The 14,678-nt window shown below is 45.4% G+C and overlaps 1 protein-coding gene across 4 annotated transcripts in view; it reads left to right on the top strand.

Annotated features, from left to right (window-relative positions):
• LOC119436642 (lysine-specific demethylase 8-like) overlaps positions 1-14,678 on the top strand; it is a 42,011-nt gene that overhangs the window by 16,862 nt on the left and 10,471 nt on the right. For 2 of the 4 annotated variants that reach the window (XM_049659484.1, XM_037703575.2), the window contains 3 exons: positions 2,896-3,059; positions 3,679-3,814; positions 14,242-14,292. In XM_049659484.1, the coding sequence (XP_049515441.1) occupies positions 2,896-3,059; positions 3,679-3,814; positions 14,242-14,292 (351 nt within the window). The remainder of the gene's footprint in view (positions 1-2,895; positions 3,060-3,678; positions 3,815-14,241; positions 14,293-14,678) is intronic. The other 2 variants (XM_037703574.2, XM_049659482.1) reach the window with 2 other exon arrangements.

Here is a 14,678-nt window from a genome sequence, read left to right as displayed (position 1 = left end):
AGCACACTACCTTGAGGTACTCCAGAGGTTACTGAAAGTTCGTTAGAAGAGTAATTATCAATTGAAACAAACTGCTTGCGATTAGACAGATAAGCTGCCACCCAGTTAATAATATAGGTTGGAAGGTCTATCGACTGCAGTTTTTTCTGTGAGGAACAAGGTCAACTGTGAGGAACAAGGTGAGGAACAAGGTCAAATGCTTCCTTAAAGTATAAAAATGTTACGTCAATTTGGCTTGACTTGTCAAAAGCACTAGCAAAGTAGTGAATAATTGTCGTTAATTGTGTCACAGTAGAGAAACCTTTTAGAAACCATGCTGGTGAGGAGAAATTACATTGTATTCACTCAGGAATTTTGTTATTTCATTCGCTATAATATGTTCGATTAACTTGCAACATGATGAAGTTAATGATGTCGGACGATAAGTGGTCACTAGGATTTTGTCGCCTTTTTTTCGGGATGGGAACGACACGTGTAGATAGCCAGTCTGTAGGAAGAGTAGTCGAAGATGTTTGTTTAAATGCTCAATTCGGACTTTAAAAAAAATTCCTAATGTGCACTGTTATGACAAAAACTTATTAACATTATGAATGCTAGGATATGAACATCATTTTATATTAGTGAAAATGACTTTTTTTTTATTCGATATTTGATTCGCTTCTGGCACTATTTGTATTCGATTCGGTCTCTAAAATTACTGTTCACACACCCCCAGTGTTTTCTTTTTAGTTTTCTTCTGCCACCAAGATAATTTTGGTGTACTAAATATGTAGCTAATTAAAGAAGATTAATTATTAAAAATAATAGATGTGTGCCATCTGATGGAAAAGCTGTTATTGCATCATGAAACATCCCATTCAGTTACAGTCAGCACGCTATGTCTTCAGTAATTTTTTCAGTGCTCCTTGCACCGTGTAAAATAAAAAAAAGTTCAGCATGATTACACACACACGTGCTGCGAAACCAGTGGTCTTAAAAGTGATTTAAAGAAACTAGCTCCACTCATTGCCCAACTTAGGAACTCCTTGGTCATTGTGTAGGTCATGCGGAACACGCAGCTTGTGATCAGTGGAAGCCAAGGCCAAGACAAACGGCTTACCACTTCCAGGCGGTGGCTGAGTCGGGCAATAATTAGTTCCTTGAAATCACTTTTTGACCACTGGTGCCATAGTGTGAGGGTACGTTATCACACTATACTTTTAGTATTTTGTGTGCTATGTGTAAAGTGCGGAAAAAAAAAAAAGACCACACATGACATAGCACACTGAAAATGACTGAATGTAATGTTTTAGGATGCAATAACAGCTTTACCATTGGAAGTCATGCACTTAATTAAAAAATAAAAAACTTGTTTACCTAATCTCAAGTTATCCAGATAATAAGTATGTACACAAAAATTATCCTGGTGGCAGAAGAGGACTTATGAGCGAACACTAAGTCTCGTAATCGTATATTGTACCAGTTTTTTTTAACATCTTGAGTAACATTAGCTAGGATACCCTGTACTATCGTGAAAAAATGATTGCTCTGTCCCCGGTAAATCTGTCAAGTGGAATTGTGTTCCTGCTTACATAGTTTTTTTTGGGATGATCAAACTGTTTTATGATACACAGCCAGGAATTGCATATTTTGGCATCCCTTGAGTTTTGATTTTTATTACTCTCCTCTGTAGTGCCTTTGGCCTTAGTGTGTGTGTGTATACGAATAAATAAGACATTGGGTATTCTTGTTACAGTGATCACTTTAAAGGGACCCTAAAGGCAAATACTTAGTCGACATGGACTGTTTAAATAGCTTTCCAGAAACCTCGCAATGCTTGTTTTGTGCCAAGAAAAGACTTCGTTATACCTTTATCGCAATTCAAATCTCCCGCCACCCAACCAGGGAGTGTTGACGTTGAATACACCATCACCGCCCTTTGCTGCCGTCGGGGAGTAAAATGGCGCCCGACAGACGGCGTTACGGTGTTTTGCACAAAACAAAAGCTTGCAGCCATGGAGAAACCGAGCCGAGACACAGCGGTGAGCTGCTTTTGGTCAAGTGGCGTGGACCATTCGGGCATCCCGCAACATCACATGGAAGTGGAATTCTCTGCTACTTGCAGTTTGTGCGAGTTCCGCGAGCCAGCAAAACCAGCGCAGCACTACGTGATTATGAAACTACTGAAACGCGAAAGCGCAGGCAGTGCAGAGTTGAGTGAGAATGAAATCTTTCGACCACCCTCATCATTGTCAAGGGTAATGCCAATGAGTTCTTTTTTCTAAAAATGAAATCGAACTGGACAAGTAGCATTCTTTTTTTCGTCTTATAATGCAATACAATAATGTTTTTATAATGAGTGGTTCAGTACTAGTGACAGAATTCAAATGAGGAGTGCCTTCGTCATCGAGCAAGTACTTGAATGTCCCGGGGCGTCTCTAATCGTGTCCTGCATTTACATCAATTTCTCAATTAGTAAGGCTCTGTTCACTATAATATTGACGCCTTAGAGATTCTCGAGCACTAATCTATCACTTTAGCTTGACTTAATATTTGCCTTTAGTTTCCCTTTAATTTAAGGACATGTCCCTACATTCAGCATGTACGGAAGCACCACGTTTAAGCTAGCCTTGAACATAGCAACCTGCGTAGCGTTTTAGTAAACAGGCAACATTATTGCTTTAGGTGCCATGAAAATGTCATGTTGTGCCATGAGTTTACCTACCAGTTTAGATTAGTTGAAAACTTCATAGCCTTTGGTGATTGAAAAAATCCTGCAGGTTTATTTCTTTTGTTTTACTTAAAGCCTACATGCTGCATTGACTTGTAAAAATATCCCATTTTATTACGTCTACCGTGCCTTTTAACACGCTTCATGGGCCAGTAGTTTACAGAATTCTTTCCCCCTCTCTCCAGATAGAGTGCAAGGAACCTCACTCGATCACCTTAAAGTTTCCTTTGAGTCGGCTTGCTTGCCCATCTGTGGAACATTTTATGAAAACATATTTAAATGCGGAGAAGCCTGTGATTATAACCAAAGGGATGGACTACTGGCCTGCATTGTCAACACGACCATGGAGGTAATTAGTAGATAACACATCTGCAATACTGTAAAAATAGCAGCACTAATTCGGGAACATTTACAAATGACTGTTTACGCCAACAGTAATGGCTGGGCATTTGGTAAACCGTGTGCCAGATCTTAAAAAAAAAGAAAAAAAAAACCTTGGCCACATTTTTTCGAAGAGAGAGTTAATGCACCATCATTAGCTGCTCCTTGTGAATAGCTTCTTTTGCTGTTTTATGCTCTAATTTACTACCGATCTTTGCAACTCCTTGCTGTACACAATTGGCTTCAGGCTGTCATTATTTCCTTGCTTCCTTGCAGCTTCCTTCCTTCCTTCCTGCTTCCTTGCAGCAACATTCCTCAGTTTTCTTTAATCAACATCGATGGTGTTTCTACAGTCAACATCGATAAATTTGAGTGGTGTAGTGATGACATATAATATTGAAATGGTGCTTTCAGCTCTTTATTTAGAGTTGTGACTCTGTCATCCCAAATCAGAATTCAACACTACAATCAAAACCTGTGATTTTCGAACTTGCTTTCGAATTCCAGGTACTAAAAACTCTTGTACTGGTCAGAGGCTTCACTAAGCCCTTTCCTACCTGTTTTTTTTTCTTTTCTCTCTTTTTTAGCATAAGGTACCTTGTGACTATTGCAGGTGGCCGCACTGTGCCTGTGGAGCTGGGGAGCAAGTACACTGACGAGGACTGGTCGCAAAAGCTCATGACACTGGCATCTTTTGTCCGCACCTACATTCTTAAAGAGAAGGTAATAGCTCGAATGTTTCCCTATAGGTACCTTTAGAATGCAGCAGTTTGTGAAAGTGCAGAGGAGTTTGTGCAAGCATGGCATTTTCTATTGGGAAAAAAAAATTGACTAAGCATTGCTAAACCCAAGCTGACGGCAGGTATTGAAGTAGAACTTGGTAAGTAGAACAGTATCGTAGCAGCTTGGCTGTAATGGTCAAATTATTTCAACTGACTGAATGATACCACATTATTGGTACTCTTCACTGGGTGAGGGTCGTTTTTATAGCGAAGCTGTTTATGTAAACTCTGTATCGTCGTTGTTGGACTTGCTAAAAAGTGGCCACGTGACCTAGTGGGACATGCGAGGAAAAGAAGAGCTCAACAGGGGGAAAGGGGTTAGAGTGACCCCTTTCCCCCTGTGAGAATGTTATGAAAGGGTGCAGATGAAAACTAGAACGGGGAGGGTGGTTGATGTAAGTCGCGCTGTCCAATACTCGTGTTGGAGGGGGAGAGCGTTAGGTGCTCCAACCAATGGCGGTGTAGGAAAAAAAGTAGGTCAACAGAGGAGTGGGGTGTGAGAGGAGTTCGCGTTAGTGTTGGTTGTAGATACGAAGCTTTGGTCAAGAACTCTTGTCTGGGAACGTCATAGAAAAAGCTTGAGAAATGTGCTAGGGACGCTGTCGCCCGTGGACGCCGACGCGTCCCATCCCCTGCATGTATCACCATTCAGGCGAGCCAAGCTGGCCGCGAATGCAACTACGGCTCGGACGCTCGCTCCCATTGCAACCGACCTGACGTGGCAGGCCGGCTAACACAGCTTCGCTGTTTGACCATCTTCACAGAGTGGAAGGGGCGCTGATTTTTTTCGTGTTTTCCTTTCCTTCCACTCCTAAATGTGGAGCAGCGGCCTTTTTCCCTGACACAGTTACTGTTCACGTGATTTGTACACAGTGACTTACTGCGAGTTGGGTTTCTAATGGAGACATGTAAGAATTTCTAGTCTTTCTGTTCACTGATAGTTTAAAGCAGTAAATACGTAATCTCTCTCTAAAAGGCATATTTAAATGCAACATAGTCAGCCTTGGCTACTGCAGTCGTGCAAGTCGTGTAGCGATTGTCCTTTCAAACACCTGATGATGCAACCACAAGCGGTGTGTGCTCAATTGTACTTCGCCTTCACTCTGTCATTGCTGCCATTTGGCCTCAGAATGGGCGCATTACTGTTGGTTTCCTAACTGCATCTGAGTAGCGAGGATGAGAGATTGAGCTTTGGTCCCAAGTGCTTACCTTTGTTAGATGATGCTCATGCAAGTCATGATTTAACATCCCTGCTGGTGGGCACTTACTTAGCCTTAGCATTATGGATAGATACTAAGCTACTTTGTCCTTGGTTGTCAATCTCGACAGGTCTTTCACTTGAAACAAACTTTTTTTTTCTTCTTAGCTGGAAGTGACAGTTACCATGCCTCCAGCTCTTGTATCCACTGTGGCTGTTGTAACCTGCTGTAACAGTGATTTGCCGCACTTTGATTACTGCTTACATCGAACCACCAGCACAGAATAGTCGTTTCCCTGTCAGGCATGATGGATGGTTTGCAAAGCAAGTTTAGAAGCAGATTTTGAGGCAGGTTTCAAAGGAAAATGGCCACACTGAGAGCTGAAAGCTTTTCTAGCTGAATCTTTCTCCAGCAAAAACCAGTGCATTAATTTTGCCAATTATTTATAAAGATGTCAGATGTTTTATTAGTATTATACATTATTTGGGTGATATCACTTGCATTTTTTCCTCTTTTTGAAAAGGAGTACTGCCGAATCTTGATGCCGAGTAGTACCAACTTTAAGCTTGTTGGTTTGATACAGTTATAGGGACTATGCGCTTCAGTGACCTTCCTTCCTTGACTACGTCACTGAAGTGCCATGGCCCCTATAATTGTTGATGCCGCTTAGTACCAACTTTAAGCTTGTTGGTTTGATACAGTTATAGGGACTAAAGCGCTTAGTGACCTTTCTTCCTTGACCGTGTCACTGAAGTGCCATGCCCCCTATAATTGTTCATGCCATTTGAAAAAAAAAAAAAAAAAAAAACTTCAAGCTCACTGATAAAAAAATGACCAAGGATCGAGTACATAGACATTCAGCAGTGTCTTCTCTCGCTCAAAATGTTAGTCACCTTCTGTTAACTCATGACTCTTTGACAAGAAATATGGCCTTTTATAAGTCCTCTCCACATTGCTACTATTATTAATGTAGAATAAAGCATCACTTCCAATAGGGCAGTGGAATTTGGAAAGTAGCTGCTGGGGTCACTTTATTCCTTGTCAGCATTGTTTCCAGAATGTTCACCCCTTGCACCACAATTTTCATCACATTTTGTGGATTGCTCGTGAGGACATTCTCATTCATTGCAATGAACTCTGCAAATGCAACCTTGGTGTTGGTGGGCTCAGCCTCATTGCTGCTGCATCAACACTTGGTTACAGTATGCTTCATTGACAGCTGATGTAGGCAACCCAAGATTGCTAGTGCTGTCTCTTCGCATTTTTCTTTACATTTTGGTTGTTTCGTCATTATCAGCCTATATTTAGGACCACAGCAGGACGAAGGCCTCTCCCATCAATCTCCAATCGATCTTGCACTAGCTGATTGCAACTTGTGCCTGCAAATTTCTTAATTTCATCACCCCACCTAATTTTCTGCCTTGCTCAACTGTGCTTCCCTCCCCTTGGCGCCCATTCTATAACTCTAATGGTCCACCGGTTATCTACCCTTCGCATTGTATGGCCTGCTCAGCCCCATTTTTTTCTCTTTATGTCAACTCGAATATAGACTATCCCCATTTGCTCTCTGACCCACACCGCTCTCTTCCTTTCTCTAAATGTTACGCCTAACATTTTAATGCGTAAGCATTCTTTGGCGAGTACCCCAGCAAAATCTGTCCGTAACGCAGAAAGTGTCACACCCATTATTTGCAGAATTAATTCATAATTGGAAATGTGAAGACATTTAATTGTTATAATAGTTTAAATGTAGATGATTGGTAGCTTTAGAATAGATAAGGAAGAAATGGAAAGTAAAAAAAAAATGAGAAAGAAGAAAACCGTTCTCATCATGCCCCCTTGAAAGCTTACTTTCCCACATTGGTGTGCATGCAAGGAAGCCTGCTTTGGGATTGCAGAGTATAAAAAATAATGGAATACTAGCTGATTGGTAGATGTGATAATAGTGTAAGAATGACTGGTTGCCCTAAAAATAAAAAAAAGGAAAAAAGCGGTGATGGTCACTATGCTCATGTCGTAACATAAGAAGGAAATCTGTAAAGGGGGTTTATTTGGGTCGTAGAGCGGCAGCGAGAAACGCAGCACCAGCAGGTAGGGCGTAGCCAGAGAGCGAACTGGGTATGAGCCACACGATGGCAACGGGGCTGTTCAGTGTGCCGATCTTCTTCCTCACAATCACCCCCCGGTATGGAAGAGTAGCCATCCTGGGGGGGGGGGACCTAGGGAGAGTGCAGTGGATCGTAGTACGGCTTGAGCCGGTCAATGTGTACAGTCTCTCGCCCGCGACAACAGAGATCGGAAAATGGCGACACGGGTTCAACCACGTAATTAACTGGTGATGTTTGTGCAACCATGCGGTAGGGCCCGTGGTACTTGGGAAGGAGCTTTGACGAAAGACCAGGAGCAGCAATAGGCAGGACCCAAAGCCACACGAGGGAGTCGATGGCGAAAGGGTGAGGAGGTGGTTTGAGGTCATGGCGCTGTTTTTGGTGACACTGTTGAGCAGACGTCAATGAACGGGCAAGTTGTCGGCATTTCTCGGCATGCTGAGCGACTGTAGCAACAGGTGAGCAGTCGGCAGGGTCCGGCCGGTAAGGGAAAACCGAATCAATGGTGCTGGAGGGCTGACGGCCGTAAAGCAGAAAGAATGGTGAGAACCCGGTAGTGGCTTGGAAGGCAGTGTTATATGCGTATGTGACAAAGGGAAGTACAGCATCCCAGTTGGAATGGTCTGACGCCACATGCATTGATAGCATGTCACCAAGAGTTCTGTTGAATCGTTCAGTTAAGCCATTCGTCTGTGGGTGATAAGCGGTAGTTGTGCAGTGAATAATTTGGCATTCTGATAGGAGTGACTGCAGCACGTCCGAGAGGAATACGCGACCCGGATCGCTCAGCAGTTAACGAGGTGCGCCATGGCGGAGAACAAAGTTGTGTAGAATGAACGAGGCGACGTCTTTTGCTGATGCGGCAGGTAAGGCGGCGGTTTCAGCATATCGTGTCAAATGATCTACGGCGACGACCATCCATCGGTTGCCAACGCCAGTAGATGGAAGAGGCCCGTATAAATCAATGCCGACACGGTCAAATGGGTGAGCTGGGCAGGGAAGTGGCTGGAGAGGTGCGGTGGAGAGGTGCAAGACACATTTGCATCGCTGGCAGGCAATGCAGGAGCGTACATATTTGCGGATGAAGGTGTACATGTTGCGCCAATAGTAGCGTAGGCGAAGCCGTGTGTAGGTCTTCGACACTCCGCCGTGACCACACTGGGGGTCGGAGTGAAAAGAGGAGCATAAATTGTTTCGATGGTGGCGGGGCACGACTAAGAGCCGTGTGCGGCCGTCATTGTGGTAGTTGCGGCGGTATAAAAGTCTGTCGCGGATGGCGAAATGCTGGGCCTGTCGGCGTAACGCTCGAGTTGCCGAAGCCGCCGGAGGGTTGGACAAAATATTGAATATCGTGACGATCCATGGGTCTTTTCATTGCTCCGAGGCCATGTCCATGATGTCAAGTGGGGAGATATCATTACTGTCGGTAGGAGTACTGGCGTCTGAAGTAACTGGGAAGCGCGAGAGGGCATCGGCATCAGAGTGTCTGCGTCCAGAGCGATTGATGACACGGATATCGTATTCCTGGAGGCGGAGGGCCCACCGAGCGAGGCGACCCGACGGGTCTTTGAGGTTAGATAACCAGCAAAGAGCGTGATGATCCGTCACCACGTCAAAGGGTCGACCGTAGAGATATGGGCGAAATTTTTGAAGTGCCCATACGATGGCCAAGCACTCTTTTTAGGTTACTGTGTAATTGACCTCAGGTGTTGTAAGGGCACGACTGGCATAAGCGACTTCGCATTCGGCATTAGTGTTCTTACGTTGTGCGAGCACGGCACCAAGGCCTACACCACTGGCGTCAGTGTGAAGTTCTGTAGGTATGCTTGGGTCAAAATGGCGCAAGATTGGTGGAGACGTAAATAGGCGGCGAAGAGTGGTAAACGCTTTCTCAGAGGCTTCCGACCAATTAGAAAGTGCATTGTCGCCTTGGAGAAGTTGGTTGAGGGGTGCGATCACAGTAGCGAAATTGCGAACGAATCGTCGAAAATAGGAGCATAGTCCAATGAAGCTGCGTAGTGCTTTCATGTTAGTGGGCTTCGGCAATTCGGATACGGCATGAAGTTTAGCAGGGTCGGGAAGAATGCCTTCTTTGGAGACAACGTGGCCTAGTATAGTCAGTTTTCTAGCTGCAAATAGGCACTTCTTCAAGTTAAGCTGGAGACCAGCATTCCGGAGATAGGTCAAAACTTGATGTACCCAGCAACCCAGCACCTCCACCAATTGTAAAGGGGGTTTATTTGGGTTGTAGAGCGGCAGCGAGAAACGCAGCACCAGCAGGTAGGGCGTAGCCAGAGAGTGAACTGGGTACGAGCCACACGATGGCAACGGGGCTGTTCAGCGTGCCGATCTTCTTCCTCACAAGTCATATGAAATAAATAAAAAGGAAATACTGTGTACTCGAATCAGCACAGAAAAGAAAGAAAGAGGATGACGGAGATGTAGAACGACCAGCTATGGCGACACAGGAACAGCGAGACATTCAAAGCGGAGAAGTAGGTTCCCAGCTTCCACAGAAGAAATGCAGCTTGTCTGATTCACAAAAATAATGTTGTACGGAACGTAGCAATAAAAGAAGATTGTAATCCTGTGATTGTTTAGAATGGAATTGTGTTTGGAACTTATGATATGGTCTAAGCAGGATAGACTTGATAAGCAACAAAAATGCGTAAGCATTCTTTGGCACCGGAAAAGCGATGGGTAGACATGCATAAGTTAGGAAAAAGCAAGTAAGCAAAAGCAAAGTAACAGATGAGCCAAACAATGCTTATGCATTAGTAGACAGTTCTCGGAATTTCTGTAACATTTTTTCGTTCTATGGCTCTATGCGCGGTCCTTAACTTGTTCTTAAGCTTCTTTGTTTTAACCTCCAAGTTTCTGCCCCGTATGTTAGCAACGGTAGAATGCAATGATTGTACACTTTTCTGTTCAACGACAGGGTAAAGCTCCCAGTCAATATTTGGTAATGCCTGCCGTATGCACTCCAACCCATTTTTACTATTCTGTAAATTTCCGTCTCATGATCAGGGTCCCCTGTGAGTAATTGACCAAGATAAACATACTTCTCTACAGTCTCTAGAGGCTGACTGGCAATCATGAATTGTTGTTCCCTAGCCAGGCTATTGAGCATTACCTTTGTCACCTGCATATTCATCTTCAACCCCACTTTTACACTTTCTCGGTTAAGGTTTTCAATCATTTGTTGCAATTTATCCCCAGTGTTGTTTAACAGGACAATGTCATCTGCAAACTGAAGGTTTCTGAGATATTTACCTTTGATTTGGTTGATTACTGCCAAGGTATTTAGGTTGTTCTGGCGGGACAAAGCCTCTCTTGATCTTGATGTGGTGACCAAGGCTGGTAACACTGCAGGGCTCCTTGGTTCGATATCTGGCAGTAATGTGCCATTAGAAGGGGAAGCAGAGTGCGTGTTATTACTGCAGGATTATAGTGCTCATAGCGCTCCAGAAATTGTGTTGCGGATGTCTTACTGACAATCCGTACCTGGCTCTCCGTGTTGCGAGCACTGAGGCTTTTTGTTCTCATCTGTAAGTGTTTTTTTCTCTTGTTTATACAGGTGAAAATTTGCAGCTGAAAATTTGCAAAATGTAGAACATGCTTCTTGCGAAATTAAATTATTCAGTAACATATTAACTGCAGTGAAATGAGGAACTTTTTTTTTCTTTTTGTGTGAGCATGTAAACCAGGAAATTGTGTCCAAACCAGGACCAACAGTGCATATTTAGGGCAAGTTTGATGGCGCATATCTCCAAACTGGCATCATTCTGGAAAATCATTCCATGTGGATACACCTTGCAAACTCACCGGCTACAATTCGTAAATTGCGATTAAAGTAATTGACTCAAAAGATAATTTGCAGACTTATGTGAATTAGTTGGATATGTGTTTCGATTTCTCATGCAAGTAATGTCTGCCTCTCTGAATAATTCAGTTCAAGGACTAGAATTAGTATTTTTTTAAATTCCATAAAACTTAAAAATGATCACCCTGTATAGTACCATAGCTTTATCCTGCATTTTGTCAAATCCAGCTTTATAATTGTTACGATGCCACCTGCATGCAGATGAATATCCTTCCTGTCCCCTTTCATGCTTTTTTTATATACATTTTTGATTGTTCTCCTGACAGATATATCAATACAGCACAAGCAACAAATTTTTGCGCTTTTATTTAGGCGTTGGCGTGTTAACAGCATTTTGAGTGAGGCCAACAGGAATTGCCACAAGTGTTATTGGACAAATCAGCTTCAAAGGGTTGTGGGGATGCGCGACTCTCGCGCGTCTCCTGTAATCCGGCTTCACCGCGTGGCTAAGTGCCGGCGGCGGTCGTGGTGGTTGCGGCGCATTGCGAGAGTGTCGCGATGCTAATGCCACCGAACGGCGGGGTGACTTGGGAGAAAAAGGTCAAAGGCGCTTCCTCTTTGGTGGGGGATCGGCGACCAACACGCACGAACGCTTCGCACGTGCGCCGGCCCGCTTCGCGGGACCATCTCGCGAGGCTAAGAGCAGGACACCGGTATGGACGAACACGGATCGTTCTAACGCGCCACCGTTCGCGTGACCGTACACGTGAATGACTAGGCGATGGTGTCACAGCATGGGGCGAACATATGCGCTCGCTATCGGGTCGCGGTGAGTCGGACTTCTTTGATTTGTTGCACGCCCATGTGAATGTTCTATTGGTATTAATTCGGCTAGTGTGTATCAGTGTATGAAAGGTGCAATAAATGCCCTTTTGATTGTTTGCACTACTGTGTTGTCGTTCCTTTGTCCCAAGAGCACGTGTGAGACCCCACATCTGGCTGCCCAACGTGGACCTCTTGGGGCATCGGACGACAATTTTACCAGTTTTGCTCGGTTCGAGACAACCTTTGTTTCAACCGAAGCGTAGTCCTAGCGTGGATTTTGATCGCTAGTGTCGGCGGCGTGCTTTCTTGAGCGAGGCGACGGTCGCTGTAGCGTGTTTGAACTTTTCAACATGCTAAGCCTTTTTCGCGAGTGTTTTGTTGAAGTACACTTGTCGGTACGAGAGCCACGTGGTCTGCATCCTGGGAGAGCGAGGCCTAGCGCCCGCAGAGCATTGGCAAGCCTGAAGCGAGTGAGTACGGAAGCCTCGTGGGTGGTCCGAATTTCTTATGTAAATAGCTTCTTCTATATCTTTGACTTCGGAAGTCGCGGCTCAGGGAGCCGGGTGGCCGCGGGCCACGGGTGCCGCTACGGGCTGACTGTTATTGCGGCCTGGCACTGGGCGCTCCGACACCGTCTGGGACGGTGGGCGCCGTCAACTCAGATGCTGTGTGCACCGAGCGGGGTAGGACCACCTTACAGAGCTAACGTCTCCTCGCCGCTGCCTGTTGTTCCCATTTTGGCTGATGTTTTTTTTTTTTTGGATGCCGGTTGTTGTCAAAGTAGCGATGCATTAGGCCTAAGGCTTTACAAAGCCGCCTGTCGCACGTTGAGGGACACAACCTGGTGGACCGTGGTGTTGAGGTGTTGCACATTGCTTCCCTCATTAGTTCGCCTCGCACGAATTGAAATTCTCATTCGACTCAAGAAAGTAAGCTTTGTTCACGTGAACTTAGCATCTGAAATGCCGCCCGAAATTTTGCTAGCCGAATTGAACATCGTACCACGTGGGCGATGCGTATGCCGAATTCCTCTCCCTTGCACTACTTTAGTGTTTGTCGAGTGCGTTGAGTGTACGCAGCGTGAGCGGAGTTACCCCTGGTTTGCTGTCACCTGTACATCGTCTGCGCTGCTGCCCCGGCCTATGAACGAGCCACCCCTGGCAATGGAGATGCCTGTAGCCAGTTCGGCGCAGTGACTTCGGCGGCTGCCTACGTCCGGCTTGCAACGCTCGGCGGCTGGGAAAAGAGCCGGCAGTCACCAACGGCTACTGCGGCTCTCGTCAGCAGGGCGCGTCGGCGCGAGCGACGCTTGCACTTGCCGGACTTCTGCGTCGCCGTTTCCGGAGTCCGCTGGAGTCGTGCCATCGAATCTGCAGAGGTGGTGCTGTGACCAACGGATGCCAGCGGTGAACCCCAGAGACAATGTCGGCTCGCATGTTGTGGATAACGTGTGGACATTTCCTCGGCGCGACCACTGTCGCATGTACTAAATTTTGTTCGCGACGCGCGCGTTGATAGACCGTGTGACATGTTTCGCCGGAGTATGTGTAGTGATTTAAGGTTGGGGGGATGTGGGGATGCGCGACTTTCGCGCATCTCCTGTCTTCACCGCGTGGCTAAGTGCCGGCGGTGGTCGTGGTGGTTGCGGCACATTGTGAGAGATGGTGCGAGTGTCGCGATGCTAACGCCACCGAACGGCGGGGTGACTTAGGAGAAAAAGGTCAAAGGCGCTTCCTCTTTGGCGGGGGATCGGCGACCAACACGCACGAACGCTTCGCGCGTGCGCCGGCCCACTTCGCGGGACCGTCTCGCGAGGCTAAGAGCAGGACACCGGTATGGACGAACATGGATCGTTCGAATGCTCCACCATTCGCGTGACCGTACACGTGAACGACTAGGCGACTGGTGTCACAGCATGGGGCGAACATATTCGCTCGCTATCGGGTCGTGGTGAGTCGGACTTCCTTGATTTGTCGCGCGCCCATGTGAATGTTCTATTGGTAGTAATTCGGCTAGTGTGTATCAGTGTATGAAAGGTTCAATAAATGCCCTTTTGATTGTTTGCACTACTGTGTTGTCGTTCCTTTGTCCCAAGAGCACGTGTGAGACCCCACAAGGTAAACTGTATATAAAGCGCTAGTGATGTGATGGCCAAGGCAGAAGTTTGCACACCTCTTTTCAGCAGCAGTCGTTCAGGATATGTGACCACTGATATTTCAAGGATATTAAAAATCATAGATTATTTATGCAGTGTTTCTGTTCAGACAACGATTTGTCTAGTAGTCCAGCTGATATTTTCTTTTTTTTGCAACGGGAAGTCAGTGTAGCATTTGGCTGGCATGCAGTATGACAAAGAACAAATCTTTGGCTTGTAATTTTTGCACTAATTGCATGTATTTAACTTCTTTTGTAGGGCCCAGATGTAGGTGTAGGCTACATGGCTCAGCATCAGCTGTTCCATGAGGTATGATTATCAAGTTCTTACATTCCTCTGATAATGACTTTGCTCATTAGTGTCACCACATGGTAATTACCTTTCTTCTTGTACAGTTAAACCTGCTTATTGTGACACATTGTCTCGCAGTTCGGAAGACGTTTCAGAAGCACTGAGTGTCTTGTACTCACCACACATGAAGCGTATGTGCAAACTTCTTACCATTTATGGATTACCAGGTTGTAGGGAGTCATGGTCAGCAGTAGCAAAGCAAATGGCAACATCTTGTGATGATTTGTCGAACTAAAATGCATTCGAAAATTTTTTTTGGTCGCATCAGTGTTATTGTGGAAACAAATTATCATAAAGGTATGGTACGTCAACGATTATGTCGCTATTAACGCTTCACACCAGAA

The sequence above is a fragment of the Dermacentor silvarum genome, chromosome 1, assembly GCF_013339745.2.
Source record: "Dermacentor silvarum isolate Dsil-2018 chromosome 1, BIME_Dsil_1.4, whole genome shotgun sequence".
In the NCBI taxonomy this organism is placed as follows: domain Eukaryota; kingdom Metazoa; phylum Arthropoda; class Arachnida; order Ixodida; family Ixodidae; genus Dermacentor; species Dermacentor silvarum.
This window is presented reverse-complemented; position numbering and strand designations above follow the sequence as displayed.